At 41.7% G+C, this 19,492-nt stretch overlaps 1 protein-coding gene across 2 annotated transcripts in view; it reads right to left on the minus strand.

The window, feature by feature from the left end:
- Nucleotides 1-2,978: 2,978 nt before the first annotated feature.
- The window catches only part of PLPP3 (phospholipid phosphatase 3), a 54,184-nt gene continuing 37,670 nt past the window's right edge, over nucleotides 2,979-19,492 (minus strand). For both annotated transcript variants that reach the window (XM_069738092.1, XM_069738093.1), the window contains exons 4-6: nucleotides 18,941-18,998; nucleotides 9,594-9,770; nucleotides 2,979-3,425 (exon numbers count right to left, since the gene is read on the minus strand). In XM_069738092.1, coding sequence (XP_069594193.1) covers nucleotides 3,312-3,425; nucleotides 9,594-9,770; nucleotides 18,941-18,998 — 349 coding nt within the window. In that variant the 3' untranslated portion in view covers nucleotides 2,979-3,311. The remainder of the gene's footprint in view (nucleotides 3,426-9,593; nucleotides 9,771-18,940; nucleotides 18,999-19,492) is intronic.

Genomic DNA, 19,492 nt, shown 5'->3' on the forward strand with positions numbered 1-19,492 from the left:
ATTTATACCTGCACCAAATCTGCAAGTCACAAAGAAGCACCGTGTGTGCGAGACGTCAGGAGCCTCATCCTCTTCACTGGCATCAAGAAACTCTTCAGATTTTCTGACAAATCTGCACTGAAAAAAACGCAGCAAAAATGCAACGTGTGCACAGGCCCTTACATTGTGATATCACAGAACATTATAAGTGACGAATGTCAATGATTAATAACAGAAGGTTCTGTGCACTACATTATAGGTAGTGGCAAAACATCTATTTTATTCTCCTGTGTGTAGAATGGAGAAAAGGGAATAAAAAGGAAAAAGAGAAAAAAAAAAAAGAGAAAAATACCTTCACAGTGACGTTATGTACTATTTTTAACATTGCAATGAGTAGAAGCTTTACAGTTATTTTTTTTTTTTTTGCATACAAGAAGATCACTGGTAAAACTGATGGTAAAAACCGAAGCACGGACCAAACACTGATGACACGTGAAAAAAAAACATACATTTGAATAAAGCTTTAGTCCTGTAACACATTCAGTATTTGGTCAGTATTTTACAGCAGTATTTATGAGCCAAAACCAGGAGTCGGTGAAAAATGCAGAAGAGGTGACTTGTGTCTATTATACTTTTTCCTCTGATTGTTCCACTCCTGGTTTTGGCTTATAAATACTGATGTAAAATACTGACCAAATACTGATAGCGTAACTTTGTGTTCAGTTACTATGTGCTTTGCAATTTGTGTCACCATTCAGTTATCTCAGCTGACAATCATCTCTTCACCAAACTCTTGTTTGTTTCCTACACATCTGCATTTACTTCCAGGCTCAGACCTGCTGATCAACCCTTCATCTGCTGTAAGTAGGTGATGTAAAATACTGACCAAATACTGATACCGTAACTTTGTGTTCAGTTACTATGTGCTTTGCAATTTGTGTCACCATTCAGTTATCTCAGCTGACAATCATCTCTTCACCAAACTCTTGTTTGTTTCCTACACATCTGCATTTACTTCCTGGCTCAGACCTGCTGATCAACCCTTCATCTGCTGTAAGTAGGTGATGTAAAATACTGACCAAATACTGAATGTGTGAACGTGGCCTTACTTGGTCTTCTATAGAGGCAGTTATCACCTTATCTATCTATCTATCTATCTATCTATCATTTCACCTGTAAGAAACCATGGCCTCATACTTCATGAAAAAAATTAAAACTATTTTTGGTGCATATATCAATCTAATATGTCCAGAGGCTGTTCTCATGCTCTGTAACCTGCCATCTGTTCTTTTTAAGAGGTAAGATCTCCATCAGTATTTTTCCAGCACTTTAGGTTCTGGAACATCCTTTCCTCCTCTTCCCAGCATGCATTGTTCCTGCCATTGTCCAATAGAATCTCTGTCCAATGATTAACACATGACTTTTGTCTTTAATTCATTTCAAGGGGCAGGATAACGGACTCGTAAGGGATAATCAGCTGCATTAGTACATGGTGGTTGTTTTATTTCTATAACATGTGGAAGTTATATTTTCCCAATAAAATTTCTAAAAGTTTCTACTTCTCCCCCCACCTTAAATTAAAAATAAAAAAAAATCCACGTTTGATCTAATGGCTTTACACCACCGTCCTCCCTTCCCTAAACTATTTAAACACATACCCCCCTCCCCCAAAAAAAAACAATAGACAAGACACAAAGGGATAGAATAATTATCCATTATGAGCTTTTATTTAAAAAGCATTTTTGTACAGCGAATTTTTGCAAAAAAAAAAAAAAAAAAGCCCCCAAAAAACGATTGTGAATTCTACAAAACGTATTCGAATAATATTCTTTTTTCTTTTACACGTTTTTTTTCTTTCCTTTACAATATGAAACATTACAAAAATAATTACACAATTGCCACTAGTTATTGCTTTCATTTAATAGTGAAATTACTACCACAGATCTAAAAAAATATTTTAGTTGACCATACAAAAAAAAAAAGAAAAAGAAAATCAATTTGCTTCTTTTTCTTTTTTTCTTTAAGCAGCAAAATAATAACACAGGTCGAGACACCGTTTATTATCATAGTGGATATATCTAAAAAAATTATTTAGTTTTTTGTTGTTTTTTTTTTTCTTTTTCAAAAATAATATTTTACATAGTTAATTTTGTACTGTTTTATACATTATTTATATAATATATAATATAAAAAAAAAAAAAAATCAGCTTGCTGGCTATTGTTGAAATGATAGGACGGATTTTTTTTTTTTTTAATTTTGTAGTTAATATTGCGATTGATTCAAGAAGATTTGTATAGTCCCTTTTAAAGGTGTAAAAGTTACAAAGTGAATTATATATAGGCCTTTGAGTCCGTACTTTCGATGGTTCGGAGCGCTTCATATCGCGTGGTTTTTGAATCTTGTGTGAAATGTCATGACTCTACGGATGAACGTCAACGAGACTGGACAGACTACAATGGATTCGGTTTTCATACCGTCCAGCGGTACCCATCTAAAACTGGGGTGTGTCATCTGCATTGGGTATCAAACCCAAAGTCAAGTCTATGGTGCTTAAAAAGTCTCAAGCAAGACAGGCCACGAATGGTTTTCCACCTTCTAAGAGTCTCTGGCCAAGAAACGTGTTGGTGTTGGCTTTGACTTTGATTTTGGGTTTCGCTCTAGAAAGATATAGGACGAGAGTCAACTTTGATGTTCTCGGTGGGAATCCCAAGACTCGGGCTTTGATGTTCTCGGTGGGAATCCCAAGACTCGGGCTTGGCTGGGTCATTGATACATTTCATATTTATATATATATATATTTATCTTTACAAATTTGCGTTAGAAGGTCCATCACTCAAGAACGGAGGCACCATCCCCAACCACGAGTCCCCGGATGGTCTCCTTACTACACGAGTGCTATTTTTTTTCTTCTAGAGATCTATATAGTGCTATCGTTAATTATCAGCTTTACTACGAGCCGAGAAGATCCATAGTTAAAAGACGACTCCCTTTTGTTAAAAAAGAAAAAAAAAAAAAGTTTTAGAGTTCATAAATTTATGAACAATAGGTTGTTCATTAAAACATGAACAGATAAAAGACCAATTGTACATCTGGAATTCCAACTCGGCGTTTTTCGTCATCTCTTGACTCTCCATTAGACTGAACTTTCCCCCATAATATGCCAATGTGTATAAAGGCCTCATAGCAGACATTTTTTTTTTTCCATTTTCGAGTCTCCGTTTGTTTGGGTCAAAGAGTCTTTCTCTACATTCTACTGTCTGATGAGATCGGAAAGCAGCAGGTCAATGAATTCACTGTCAGAAGTTCTTCTGCAATCGGACGACGGTGGTTTTTATACAATATTTCGGTCAATTATATCCACAGGTGACAGAGAATCTTTCTTCACAGGAGGAGGGGTGATAGAGGTTTTCTTCGGTGTTTTGAAGAGGTCCGATACGAAAAATACCTGCAAAAAAAAAAAGATATAGAACAGAAGGTTAATCAACTTGTCTATGACTCATTTTTTATTTATTTATTAACAATAATACAATATTTATATTAACAATATTTAATTTAATCTAGATAACTCATTTGTGAAAATTAGGGTTGAGCGACTTTTCTTTTTATAGGATCGGGTCGGGTTTCACGAAACCCGACTTTTTCAAAAGTCGGGTCGAGTGAAATCGGCTGATCCTATAGAAAAGTCGGGGTCGGGGTCGGCCGAAACCCAATGCAGTGCAATGGGTTTCTAATGGTTCCCAGGGTCTGAAGGAGAGGAAACTCTCCTTTTGGCTCTGGGATCCATATTTAAGTGTAAAATAAAGAATCAAAATAAAAAATATTGATATACTTACCCTCGGACGCGCCCTGGTTCTCACCGGCAGCCTTCCTTCCTAAGAATGAGCGCATGAAGGACCTTCGATGACGTCGCGGCTTGTGATTGGTCGCGTGAGCGGTCACATGGGCGTCACGCGACCAATCACAAGCCGCGACGTCATCTAAGGTCCTTTAAGCGCTGATTCTTAGGAAGGAAGGCTGCGGGTTAGAACCAGGGTGCGTCCGAGGGTGAGTATATACCTATTAGGAATATACTCACCCTTGGACGCGCCCTCGGACGCTTCCTTCCTAAGAATTAGCGCCTGAAGGACCTTAGATGACGTCGCGGCTTGTGATTGGTCGCGTGACGCCCATGTGACCGCTCACGCGACCAATCACAAGCCACGACGTCATCAAAGGCCCTTCAGGCGCTCATTCTTAGGAAGGAAGGCTGCCGGTGAGAACCAGGGAGCGTCCGAGGGTGAGTATATCAATATTTTTTTATTTTTATTCTTTATTTTTCACTTAAATATGAATTCCGATACCGATTCCCGATATCTTAAACATATCAATATTTAATATAATATGTATTTTCTATATTTAAAATCAATGACATTTTTGAACATTTTTGTATCACTAACAATAAATATTTATATTAACAATATTTCATTTCTAATTGATTTTTGCATTTAATATTTATGACTCATTTTTGAACATTGTTGTATCATTGTTAAATATATTATCAAATTAATTTTTTATTAAAATTTTTTTTATTTATGTTAATATTGATGACTTTTGAACATTTTTTTGCATCATTGTTCATAAATAAATATTTATATTGACAACATTTAAAATGTGATTTTTATTTAATATTTTAATTTATAATTTATGACTCATTTTTGAACATTTCTTTTGTATCATTGTTAACAAATATTTATGTTAACAATATTTAAAGTTTCTTTTAATTAGTTATTTAATATTTCATTTTCAATTTAATATTTATGGTCAATTTTGAACTTTTTTATCATTGGTAATAAATATTTATATTTACAATATTTAATGTAGCATTTCATATTTCATTCTTTATCTTTAAAAATTGTTTTATATTTATGACTAATTTTGTTTAACTTTTTTGTATCATTGCTAATAAATATTTCTATTGACAATATTTAAGTTCATTGCGTTAATTTCATTTTTAGTTATTATTTTTTATTTAATATTAATTTTACATTTAATAGCGATGACTCTTCTTTCTATCATTGTTAGTAAATACATATTTATATTTACAATATTTTTTGTACTAATTTTGTTATTTAATATTTTATCTTCCATTTTATACTCATGACTCATTTTTGTATCAATGTTTAGTAAACACATATTTATATTAACAATATGTAATTTAATTTTTAATAAATATTGCACAAAAATAAAATCTGCGGGAACGTCTCCAGGATTTCTAGATAGGTCTGCCACCACTTCATTGGCTTCTTTACTAATGGTAAAGTCTACTTTTATTGCTGTGTAATATTCCTTCCACATCCTGTTCCTGGAATAATGTTGCACACTATAACGCCACAAGCCTCTTCCCGCTGACATCTAGGTCAAAACCAATGCAAGGAAGAGATATTTGACCACGATTTCCTGAATACCCAATTGCGGAAGCCGCCTGCAGGATGTGAAATAGACGACATTTAACATATCAGGGCAGGGACATAGTCCCGACGGGTGTGTGCAGGGAAATCATCGGCCAGGTCCACCTAACTTCCTACAGTGCGAAGTGTCAGCTGGGGACAACACACAATACAGGCGGAAAAATGTGTAGGATAAGAAGTAAGAACCCCCCCTCCGGGGTCATCTGTGACTGCCGCTTTACTGCTCGGTGTCACATATTTTATTGGGGCACAGTTTATTTTTCCTGCATGTAATTAGAGGTCCTACTGGACGTCTGCGCATTGAATGATCAAACCTGACCCATATTTATTGCCAGATTGTGAAACAACCCCCCTGGGTTCTAATAAGGGGTCAAAATATTTGCCATCACGAGATTAGAGCAACAATCCTGTGTTAGAGCTCTAGTAAAGCTTCTGTATTAGGGTAATGGAGGACCAAGTTGCATCCATGTATCAGACTACGTATTCGAAGACAATGAGATCCTTCAACGGCTAAACCGATGAGAACCGACGGTGATCACCACTGAAGCACATACTATTATTCTTATTATTGAACAGCCTTCGGTTCGATCTCAAGCCATGTCGACTTAATGGATGAACAATCTGTAGGAAGATCAATTTTGTCCAAGCCTGGATAGGTCCACCAGGGTTTTCTCCCTTGATAGGTATCAAGCCATTGGGTTGTTGGTCTTCCTCTTCGCCTTGCTCTTTCTATTCTTCCGACCATATCCTTCTCCAGTGATTCCTTTCTTCGTACAATGTGTCCAAAGAAGACAACTCATAGCTTGACGATCCTTGTGTCCAAAGTAGACAACTCATAGCTTGACGATCTTTGTGTCCAAAGTAGACAGCTCATAGCTTGACGATCCTTGCTCCGAGTGACATGTCTGGCTTGATTTGTTCCAAGATTGATTTGTTTGTTCTTCTTGCCTTCCATGGTATCGATAACATCCTTCTCCAGAACCTCATTTCGAAGGCATCGATTCTTCTTCTGTCTGCACATTTAGTGGTCCAAAACTGGTGATAAACTATAGATAGATCTTAGGCCAAACAGCTATTTCTCCTGACCTCCTCATAAATACACACACTCAATTCACGCTCAATTCGGCAGAGCGTGCATGTGTTTTCAAAAGGGAGTAAGCTGTTGCCATATCCAGATGAGCTCGGACATACGGAAATCCAACTGGCTGGTCTTTTATTTCCCTCATATATACATATTCGATAGTTGGCCAGTTCTTCTGAAATTGGAGACATTGGTCAACATTTTATATGTATGTCACTATTATTATGGCCATTTGAAGCAACCAGCGAGTCCATATCTTATTGGTGAGCCGTTCCCACCGCAGAGTAACCACTTCATACCTGGTACAAGATCTCACATAGCCTTGAGTCAAGACCTTACAGGCGTGAAGCCTAAGAGTTTTCAACAAGGGGTGTGGGCCACCTTTGGACAGAAATTAGGTTGACCATGATGGATTGATAGATGGATGGTTGGTTGGATGGATGGATAAGAAGAATGGAATGTTTTGTTTTCCTTACCAAGCAGAGGGACAGCAAAAATAAACATAAAAGTTGGGGTTGGTGACCTTCAAAATCAGGACCCTCGCTTTTAACTACGATTTCCACCATGTCATCTGTTGTAGGTGACAGCTGATAATTTGCTACAAATGCAAAATCAACCTTTAAAAATTCCTTTTCAGGTTCTCCAGGTATTCTGGAGTGACGGGATGGGAATTGTTAACCTACTAGTACTCTGCGCTTTGTCTTTTTCTTTTACGGCAGCTGTCGACCATTTCCCAATGGCTGGAGGTTATGTAAACAACTGGCAGGGCTCATGAAATACAACCTCTCCAGGCTGCCGAGTTCTCCTCTCTGGGTCACACAATAAAGGGCGGCGAATACAGAGGAGAGAGAGAAAAAAAAAAAAAAGGCGGAGGAAGCTTTCTGTACTGGGTTTGGTCCACTTCCTGAAAAGTGATGTTCTCCACCCAAAAAATAAACTCCCCTGGTCTACTCGGGGAGAGGAATGTGCATTCATTCCGGGCTGATGTGTCAAATTGTACATTTTTTTGGTAAATGTAGTGGAAATCAAACACATCTCTGGAAACATTGTAGACACCGGCTGCCAGGGTGAAATAAATTTGTGCTGACTTTGGAATTTTGGAGAATTACCTGGAACCAGATGTTACGAGAGAGAAAAAAATCAGCGTAAAAACTTGTCGTCTTCTGCTCCAGCCATTTCTGGGGGACAATTAATAGGACTTCATAGAATTTATGCTACACTTTTTTTTGGTGGGGTGGAGGTTACTTTTGTGATGTGACTCATGTGAGGACATGACAATGAGCCTCTGTCATGCTGTGGAGATGCTGTCATTTTATCCATATAGGATATGATAAAGGTCAGCGTGTGCTCACATCCTGCCAATGAGCATGACCATGACAGTGTACATTTCCTATAGAATTCTGATGATTCCATGACAGCACGAAGCGCCGGCGGTGAAGCGTCCTCACGCCACCATTAGCCATAATCAGGAAAGATTCAGCTCTACGTCCGGGAGGAATGACCTGTGAGATCCGCATCTGCCCTGACATTTGTGTCACAGAGATGAGCCTGTACAGAGGGCGGCGGTGGTGGCAGTGGCGGCGTCAGAGAGCACAATGAGAGCTCAGTCCAACACAGATCCAAAATGTGTCAATTATTTTATTTTTTTATCCAAAATTGCTTTCTGATCCGACAGGCAACTTTTTTTTATAACATGGAGCATTTTTATTTTTTTGCATTTCGCCCCATTTTCAGCAACATGGAAGCACCAATCCCGCAAGTTCTGGAACCCTTGTCTCTTTTTGTACCGTACGCACAATGTAAAAGCTTTGTACAGAGACAGACAATAGTCTACGACCCCTCGTGTGAGACCAGCTGTTTCCTACGTGGCCGTCATACGTCAGTCTATAAAAAACGCTTTGTCCCTACACATTTTACAAGACTTGGACAGATCAGCACCAAGACTGGAAAAGAAACAGGCATTTGTAGACATCACCGATACTTGGCAGTAGACAACAATGGCGAGAAACCATAGGAACTGATTGTAGTGGGCGCGATCGTGGGACTCAATGGTCATGACCAAGCAATAGGTCTTAAAGGAGCAATTCCATTTTCAAGGGTATTAAAATACTAATGACCTATCGGTCCTGGTTGTAGCGCCTCCACCGGTCCTAAGGTCATCAATATCGTAGTCCTGTATAATCCCTTTAGTGCTTGGTCAATATGGCACCTTTGGGTGCACAACAAGTCCTGGGCTCCTTGGGGGCCAAGGAGTCATATAATAGGTATAAAGCCACCATGACGTCTGTATGACTAGTCATGAGTCTATAAAAAGTTCCATGGTGGAAAAAGGTCCCATGACTCGAAACTTGGGATCAGACTTGAGTGAGGTTTATGGTGCATGAACAGTCCGGCCACTAAAGAAAACCCCCATATAATCCAAGCCTAACCTTGTGGGATTGGGGCATCATCTCTAGCAATAAAGTGATAATTTCCATCCATTAGAAACTTCTCAAAAGTTTTCCAACTTATTTGAAAACTATTAAACTAACTAAAGTTTCATGGTTTTGGACCTACAAGAGAGAAAATTGCCGCCGGTTCTGTAATCTCAAAGCATTTTTTGCCGTGTTTCCCTTCAATTCGACCCAAAGCCTCCTTCTGAGATAAAACTGTAGACGCAATGTGATTACATGACCATTTTTCCACTCTGCTCCTAAGTTAAGTGGTAACACATGCTTCGCCGGTCATAAAAAATAAAAAAAAAGAGGAGAGGACGCTGCGTTTTGTGTAAACGGTTTGAGAACAAGCAATGTGGCTTCAAGCCTCAATCATGGTCAAGAGATGGCCACAAGCCTACAATCAGGAGGGTTTCGTTACTTGTCTGCTGGCAGATGTTCCCGGGGACGGCCGGTTCAGGAGCAGACACTTATCCCACACTTATCCAGGCCATAGACACAACATTTTTGTTAGTGGGGCCGCCATATTTCACAGCCAATCGTCCAAGGCTCGGAATTGGAGAGTTCCACCGTTATATTGATCTTGAGCCAAACATTCTGACTGTTGGTTTTATTCCCGGCTTGGACTTTCCACCATGTAGGATACTTACTATGCAATAAGCCACCAGAGCTCCCTGCACAAAACCAGCCAGAACGTCGGAGGGATGATGCTTGTGGTCCGAGACTCGAGAAAGTCCTGTGTAGAAGGCCATCATAAGGAGGGTGAACTGCAGCAGAGGACGTAGGAGGCGAGCACCTCTCCATGTAAATCTTGACTGGAGGTAAAACTGGAAAAGAATAAAACCATCATTAATAATTGTAGCCAAATAATTTTAGGGATTTCCATAAATCTTACGGGTACATTCTAACATGGCCACCAGGGGCGCTGTTCTCTTGCTACCCGACTCCGGCAGATCCGAACTTGACACAATCAAAAACTTATTTTTAAATTTTTGTTTTAGAATGTAAAAATTTCATTTTTTTTTTTTAAATAAAAATAATTATTTCTAACACTTCAGATCTAATTGTTCTTCACCTTCTACTAAATCTTTATTCCTTCCTTCAGCTCTCACAGTAGCCAAGTTCCTAATTTAGCTAAAATTACATTTACTGGCAAAACACTGAGATTAGCGGCAGCCAAAGAGGCCAAAGTCAAGTCAAGGTCGAAGATCAGTCACTACGGAGGATGCTAGCGGCTTGTAAATGTCTAGGCCAAGGAAACTACTGTGCAACGTAAACTCCAAGGTTAAGGTATGGTTATTGCTGGCTTATCCCTCGTTAGGCTAAATACATTTATCTTTCCAAAAAATAAAAAAAATATATATATAAAAAAATTGCAATTTTAAGTGAAAAAAAAAAGAAAAAGATAAAGTTTCAAAAATTTAATTCCATATATATATATATATATATATATATATATATATATATATATATATATATATATATATATATATATAATATCCAAATTGGAGGGTTTTATTATTTGTTCTGAAGCTCAGCAGAAATTATTTTTTACATTTCTGAAAATTTGGATGAACAAAAAAATGGAAATTTTCAGGGAACGGGGGGGGGTGGGATTTTTCAAAAATTCCAAAATTTCAATGGGTATTCTCCAACAAACAAGTCATTCCATAGCAATAGGTGATGGAATTTCATGTTGGCCATTGTGGGAAAGGGACTTTGGATCCAAGACTTGGACTCTCAGCAGTTCACATTCTCAACCTTCGCTACATTCATTGTCTATGGGACTGGCAGAGAAAGTTGAGTATGAGTCAGGCCCACCGGAGGATTCTCCTGATCTCCCGAGGACCAGTCCAAGCCTGAGTACGGCCCTCGTCTATTTCCGACGCTCCCACAGACAATGAATGAAGAAGACGTCATTCGTGAGAACCTCTGCTCCGTTCAAGAGTGGGTTCTACAGAGCCGCGTCCCCAAGTTCCAGAGCCCGATCTTGGGCAGTCGGACCAGTGATCAGCAAGTTATTCCTTATCATATCGATAGGGGGGGAACTTTGTTTTATTTGGAGGGGGGAGAATAACTTTTTACATTTTTAAAAAAATAATGAGTCTTTTCAATGAAAGTAACAGAAGTAGTAGTGGACCCCTCAAAGAGGCCATGAAATGGGTGTATACATTGAATCTATATATACATGTGTTAGGAGAGATTCATTGTTGCCATTTCCCCTTGGACTTGGGCCCAGTCCACTTGTCCGATTTCTGTGGGAACCAACGAAACAAAGGAGAAGAGACGCAGGGAGGTTGGATACTTTTGTTCCTCGAGTCCAAAACTATTGGACAGGACCATGTTAGGATGAGTATATCAGGAGGCGGAAAAGACCCCTTGATGGACCCCTCCCTTCCTATAGGAAGGAAACCGAGCGGACGGCCTGGACGCTGCGGCTGGAGGTGACAATACAATTAGCAGGACACAGAGGACTAGAGATCCAGTACTGGAGGATCAAAAACTTCAGAAATGTGATACATTTCTGGGCGACACAGTATTGTCTCCCAGCTTTACTATGGCCCTGACTGGCAGCGGCGTCACAGTGCGGCGGTGCATGTTGGCCGTGGTTATCAGGGGTCTCTCGTTTTGCTACATTCGCAGGTTTCTTGCTTCCTGCATCCATTTCCATTCACTTCTGTTCCTTCTTAACCCTAAATTTCCGATGCTTCCTGCAAGCTCTGCAGGTTTTCTCTGCTGCCCTCAGACAGATGACTGGTCTTGGTGGTCTTTCGATGACATCAGATTTGCTGCCCTTTGACACAGGAACTGATGTTTCCTTTGTTACTGACTTAGTAGTCATTACAAATGGTCTATAAAAATCCACAGTAAAGGTCAGTGAGCAGGAAAATTTCAGGAACTCAATCAAGTATGGGTCTAATGTTTTTCTTTACTGTATTTAGCATAAGTTTTATAATGTTTGGTATAGGAAGAATTTAAAATGGATCCATCATTTTCCATAAATATGTCACTTTTTTTAACCTGATGCAAATGCCGCTGTTCTCCTGAATCCAACGATGTTTTTCCTTTGTTCCTGCTCCTCTCTGTTCCTGAGATATGACCCCATCTTCCCTGTATATAAATCTACTCATTTTTTACAAGGTGGGCGTGGCCTCCAGTTCTTCTCTGTGGTCGTCTCCTTGAGAGCCACACCCACTTTGCTCACAAGACTACATTTAAATATAGGAAAGAGGAGGCCGTATCTCAGGAACGGAGAAGCGCAGGAACAAAAGAAAAACATTGCCGGATTCAAGAAAACAGAGGCATTTACACCAGGTTAAAAAAAAATACCTATAATTGAAAAGTGACAGGTCCTTTAAAAATCTTTGTAATAAGGAATATTAAGAGTTGAAAGTCCAAATGATATTGCCATTGGAATGCTGGAGCTTGTAGGTCACCCTTTAAATGCTTTTGCTTTAGAATAGGAGTAAGGATCCAATGATTGAATAAAACAAAAAATCATATAAGATCGACAGAGACCGAGTTAGTTGAATGTGCAGACATAATGGCAGCTGTCAACCTTGAAGATTATTCCAACTTTTTTACGGTTCAGTAGAACTTTCCCCCAAACTGATCAGTCTGATTAATGCCGGACAACGTTCTCTAAGTCAATGAGTAACCGATACGTCCTGACCAAATGCCCTTGCATAATATTAGACACCAACCCCCCACTATAATTACACCTGGTCATGGCTCTGATAGGCATTATACAGCCGTACTCATTTTCTAGCCCTCACTGGATAGCGTGTCAGTCTACACTGCGCTCTAGTTATTCTATTCACTGTGAAGCAGCAATGCTTGCTGGGAGTTGTAGTTTCCCGACAAATGAAGAGTCACAGTCTATAAACCATAGCCCGGAGGCGCAGACGCACCCCCACGGCTCGGATGTTTACATTACAGCGGGTGAAGTCCCCATTCTTTGGTAATGGAGGAGTTTCAGCTTTCAGAGCAAATACTAATATGTTAGTGATCCCGAGTACTGTACACACAGCCTCCGGGTCGGCGCCTCTTGACCCCTGCAATAGTCTTCATGGGGCAAGCGGTGGTCCCTAGGACTGCAGCCGCAGCAGAGATCTGACTCCCCCAATCCCTATTATCAGCTCTATCACAGGGAAACACAATGGGCAGATAGGGATCACAGGTAATCCGATCTCCCACCTGGGCTGTAATCAGTGCTGGACCTGCAGATTGTCTCACAATGGCTCCAGGTGACCACTCACCTCGAACACTATGATCGGACATCTGCCCCCTCTCCTAAATAGCAGACCTGCCTAGCTACATGACCATACATCCCTCTGTGCCAACTATTGTCCAACACACCATGCTTTACACTGCAGCTCTGCCTAGTCACCTTGGCTGGCACAAACTCACCATGACCCATAGACCAAACATCTGACACATCAACTGCAGCCTTTCACCTTGCTTTACACTGCAGCACTGATCTCACAAATGTACATGATCACAAGCTTCTCAGTGTAACAATCACTGGTCAGAAAATGTCACATAATGGGTCTATAAATCCGCTGTTATTTAGTCCGATCAGTGATCTTCAAGGGGAAATGAAATGCCCGGCAAACAATAACTGTTCAGGAATTATTAACCTCTTATCTGACTTTGTCCTATTACTTATCTGCGGACTTTGCAGCATGGGAAGCACCTGGTGTTTTAATCATTTCTACTACATAATCGATCCAGATGGATCAATAATAAAAGAAGAAAGACGTTATTGTTTGTCACCGAGACTAAATATAAGCGAATGTTATCCGTGGGACGACTGATCTGGAAATGAACTTTGAAAGCGGCTACAATGTAACAAATCTGCCATTATGTATGATGGCCGCACTGGCTACAATAAATGGGAGGATCGATACGATCTTAAAGGAAACCGGTCCTAAATCTAACCCTAATAATAGGGAACACGAGGTTATTACTAAATTGCCCCTTTAATTGCCAGTCAGCAGAGCCGAGCTGGGTCGTGCCAGCAGAGGTCAGTTTTTTTGAACTTTAACTGGCTCATCTGCAGAAGAGGAGTTGACACTGGTGAAACGTATCTTCTAAGGGGCGAAGTAGATTTCTACTTTTGGGGAGGTATGCTTACATACATGCATTTGGGACTAAAAATCATTTTTTACAATTGTGTTTCATTAAAAAAAAAATGTCACGGTTTGCCTTCCACAGTCTCAGTGTTGCACTGTGTATTGCAGGCTGCAGAATGAGTTAACTGAGAGGCCGTCAGTGAGCTTGTTCTGATGGAAGAATTGGTGACTCTCTTATCTGTCTTTTTCTGAGCTCCGCTCAGTTCATTTATGAAGACAAACCACATCAAAGTTGAATAAGTTTGAAAAACTAAGAGTCTTTCAAAAAACTACATTTGTTTATGGGCGCGTGTGAAACATCGTACTGCACTCTGATGTCACCCGAGTGCAGTGAGATTCCCGCGGACGCCGTCAATGGAGGAGATGGAGAAATTCCTTTTTCCGTCTCCTCCGCAGCTGTGATAGGATTCTCTGATGTGAGATAATCAGAGCGGAGGGTCATTAGTATACGGCAGCCGATGCCGTACGCTGCCTCCGGCCGTAATCTGTTTATCTCAGGTGAACGCCTCATGGGTCACTTTCTGTTCAGTGTAATAAGGAAGTCGCTTTAACCAATTTACTTCCGAGTAAACCACAAAACATATCTTATCTCCCAGTGTCCAAAGAGCTGAAAAATATGCCAGGCGCTGCAGCGTAAACCCACATTTCTGCCCCGTTCCTGCTGCCAAGTGCGATGATGTAATATCTGGCCGGACAGGTTCTGCCATGGCTAATTTTCTGAAAGGAAAAATATGAAAGTTTGCCAAGATCGCACGGTACTTGCCAAACTGCACTGATTGCCTGCAACCACTCAGGAGGCATTTTGGGAAAGAAAGATTATAGTTTATACTCATTCATATCTCATAATTCTAACGCTTCATTGTATTGTGGGAGGTCCTATGACAGCGACACAATAAGGCTGGGGCTGCAGACCTTCTGTAGAGCTTTGGATTCATTTTCAACTGGATCTGTCACCAGATTTCACAACACAATCCTGATTGACAGCTCAGTGTCCCTCCCCCCTGCTGCTGAATCTCTGACCACCTAGCCTTACTGACAGCTCCTCAGTGCCCCTCCTCCATGCTGCTGAATCTCTGACCATCTAGCCTGACAGCTCCTCAGTGCCCCTCCTCCCTGCTGCTGAATCTCTGACCACCTAGCCTTACTGACAGCTCCTCAGTGTCCCTCCTCCATGCTGCTGAATCTCTGACCATCTAGCCTTACTGACAGCTCCTCAGTGCCCCTCCTCCCTGCTGCTAAATCTCTGAGCGCCTAGCCTTACCGACTGCTCCTCAGTGTCCCTCCTCCCTGCTGCTGAATCTCTGAGCGCCTAGCCTTACTGACAGCTCCTCAGTGTCCCTCCCCCCTGCTACTGAATCTCTGACCACCTAGCCTTACTGACAGCTCCTCAGTGTCCCTCCTCCATGCTGCTGAATCTCTGACCACCTAGCCTTACTGACTGCTCCTCAGTGTCCCTCCTCCCTGCTGCTGAATCTCTGAGCACCTAGCCTTACCGACTGCTCCTCAGTGTCCCTCCTCCCTGCTGCTGAATCTCTGAGCGCCTAGCCTTACCGACTGCTCCTCAGTGTCCCTCCTCCCTTCTGCTGAATCTCTGAACAACTAGCCTTACTGACTGCTCCTCAGTGTCCATCCTCCCTGCGGCTGAATCTCTGAGCACCTAGCCTTACTGACTGCTCCTCAGTGTCCCTCCTCCCTGCTGCTGAATCTCTGAGCACCTAGCCTTACTGACTGCTCCTCAGTGTCCCTCCTCCCCGCTGCTGAATCTCTGAGCACCTAGCCTTACTGACTGCTCCTCAGTGTCCCTCCACCCTGCTGCTGAATCTCTGAGCACCTAGCCTTACCGACAGCTCCTCAGTGTCCATCCTCCCTGCAGCTGAATCTCTGAGCACCTAGCCTTACTGACTGCTCCTCAGTGTCCCTCCTCCCTGCGGCTGAATCTCTGAGCACCTAGCCTTACTGACTGCTCCTCAGTGTCCCTCCTCCCTGCGGCTGAAACTCTGACCACCTAGCCTTACTGACTGCTCCTCAGTGTCCCCCCTCCCTGCTGCTGGATCTCTGAGCACCTAGCCTTACTGACTGCTCCTCAGTGTCCCTCCTCCCTGCTGCTGAATCTCTGAGCACCTAGCCTTACCGACAGCTCCTCAGTGTCCCTCCTCCCTGCAGCTGAATCTCTGAGCACCTAGCCTTACTGACTGCTCCTCAGTGTCCCTCCTCCCTGCTGCTGAATCTCTGACCACCTAGCCTTACTGACTGCTCCTCAGAGTCCCTCCTCCCTGCTGCTGAATCTCTGAGCACCTAGCCTTACCGACAGCTCCTCAGTGTCCCTCCTCCCTGCAGCTGAATCTCTGAGCACCTAGCCTTACTGACTGCTCCTCAGTGTCCCTCCTCCCTGCAGCTGTATTCATAAAGTGCTCATTTTAATGTTAGAATTATACAGTCAATCTGACGCTGATTTTTAAAGTAACCAAACCTGTATCATCTGGTCCATGAAATCTATTTACGATTGCATGCAGTCTGCATTGTGACATCTGGTGACAGATCTGCTTTAACTACATCCAAAACAATAAACCTGAGTTGCATGTAATCTCGTGGACTGGTGCAGTCGCTCAGTAATTAAAATAAAATCAATAGAAGAGGTCTCCATGTAGCTCCAGCCTAAGCTGTGTGACCACATGATCGACCATGCAGCGCAAAAAGAAAAAAATAAAACTTGCGACAATCTACATTCAGCAGAATTTTGAATTCAGCTCTGGATGCGACTGGATTATTGATAAAAGTGAAAGTTGCAAGTTTTCTAACCTTTGCCTCCAGATTTGGAGCTGCACTTCAAGGCCTCCATGGGACTCGTGTGTCTTCCATCACTAAAACTCCTTCACTCTCTTAAAAAGTTGTAAATCTGCAGTAATCGCACCTAAGCTTTCGATCTGACATCGGAATGTATATTTTCTTTGTAATTAAATATAGAAAAACGTTTCTATAAATAGACCTCAGTGTTCAATCTTCAGGACACCTCAGAAAATGGAAGTCGGGGGGCGACACAAAACTTTCATTCAGCAAAAGAAATAGGTCAACTTCTGTTTTAATAAAAGTTGGGGGAAGGAGCTTACAAAAACAACAGCGAGAAATAAAAGTGACGGCCTTTACAGAGGGGCTTAGCTGCCTAAATGTTTTCATAGTATCCGAGAGGGATGGGGGTCTGACTGCTCACAGACACTATGGGGGTCTTACACTACCATGGAGGGAATTCAGCACCACCTTTCCCCCTCCAACACCTGCAGCAGGTAATATTTTACAGGGTCTCAAATCATTTTCCAGACATTAAGCAAAATAAATACCATAAAAATGAAGAAAGTATCACGACTAGAGAACAACCCCCTGCTATGATGCGGAGCCGCCCCACAAGGGTCTTCCTACGAAACGTATAAGTGTTTGCACCCTCCTATAATATATATCTTAGGCTTTGCTCCCACAATGAGTTTTTGGTGAGTTTTTTATGCTGCTTATTTTCGAGAAAAAAAAATGCAAGTAACCTATTTTAATGGGGGCACAAAATCTGCAACATCAAAAACTCGTCGTGGGAACAGAGACTTCAAAGTTCTTTTTTGGCTTCTCAATTGGGTGAAATTGCAAAGTGCTTGTAAAAATTTATCACTGTATTGTTTACTGCCCATTGCCTAGGTTACCGGCCACCGCTGAAGTCTATCAGCTGCAGCTGGTCTTCTAGGAAAGCAATGTAGAGCTTACAAGCTCTTTGCTATAGGGCTTGTAAGTGCTGCTCTGAAGCTGGATCAGTGCCTCTGATGCTGCAGAAGCAAACATCTTCTGCTTGTAGAATGGGAGACCAAGCAAGCAATTTGGACCAGCGGCCAAACCATGCTGCAAATCCGAACTGTCAGTCATCAGGAGCGCAGCAGCTCCTAACCACGAGACAGAGGAGCAATGTGCTCCGGAAGAAAAAAAACCAAAGAAAACCCATATAGTTCTATCCAGAATACACTGATGCATGGATGTAATCTGCAAGACTCCTATATATCTTACTTATGACGGTGGAATGCAAGAGATCAACCACGTCTCAAGAAACAGCAATCGAATATCTCCAGATCTGGAAGGAAGGGATGAGACAACCTCTGCTCTAAGAGCAACATGGTTACATTGTTGCACAACATCTCCCTAAATCCTGTTCTTGCAGTGACCACCCCCCCTTTGAACAAAACCCACCCCTTATATTGAGGAATCGGTAAAGCCAGTTACATTTGTATCCACAATTCCTAGTTTATTAAAACTTTGCTGTGATTGTAAAATAGTTTTCCATCTAGGATTACTAATAATATGAGTAGATGACTGGCAAGTGGAGCGTCCCTTAATAATAATAATAATCTTTATTTCTATATAGCGCTAACATATTCCGCAGTGCTTTACAGGTTGCACACATTATCATCACTGTCCCCGTTGGGGCTCACAATCTAAATTCCCTATCAATATGTCTTTGGAATGTGGGAGGAAACCGGAGTGCCCGGAGGAAACCCACGCAAACACGGGGAGAACATACAAACTCTTTGCAGATGTTGTCCTGGGTGGGATTAGAACCCAGGACCCCAGAGCTTCAAGGCTGCAGTGCTAAGCACTTAAATTACATGAATGTGGAATACTCCTTTAACTGAACCTTACAGAAGGCAGCCATGATTGGTCACGATGAAGGAAAGACGATTTCATGGTTCCTATACGTTAACATGAAGAGACGTGGAATGTGCAGCCAGTTTTCTACCGGAACATGCGGACTGAGGGGGGGACGCCATGTTTAGGAATCGGTGGGAGACGCCACTATCATATAATTCTACGATGAGTCAACGGATCCAACTTACCACCAGGTACAGCATGGTATACATGGAGAACGAGGCGTGGCCGGAGAAAAACGACTTTCTGTAAAAGAAAAAAATATATAATGTATGAGATAAGATAAGAAGATCGACGTGGTGGACTTTGCCACGTAAGACAGTAAATTGTGTAAGATGTGACTCATCTGTGTCCGGATACATATATACTGCGGGGAGATGAGGCGTGGACAGAATGTGATACTATGGGAGATGAAGGCGCGATTAATTGTATCCTCCGCATCATTCATTATTACAGGATATTGCGGGGATTATTACTAACGAGGGTTTATGAATGTGTAATAAGTAGAGGTGGGGCATAAGGAAGTGCCAAAAAAATGAAACTAATAGAATTTTTTATTATTTTGATTAGAATGGCCTACTGGGGTGTAGCTCCACCCACGCTGATCTGTAACAGAGACCGCCCCTGCGGTTCTACTCAGGCTCCACAGGCGGTGATATATAACAAAGACCGCCCCTGCGGTTCTACTCAGGCTCCACCCACGCTGAAATATAACAGAGACCGCCCCTGCGGTTCTACTC

Source organism: Ranitomeya imitator, chromosome 8 (assembly GCF_032444005.1).
Source record: "Ranitomeya imitator isolate aRanImi1 chromosome 8, aRanImi1.pri, whole genome shotgun sequence".
Classification (NCBI taxonomy): Eukaryota; Metazoa; Chordata; class Amphibia; order Anura; family Dendrobatidae; genus Ranitomeya; species Ranitomeya imitator.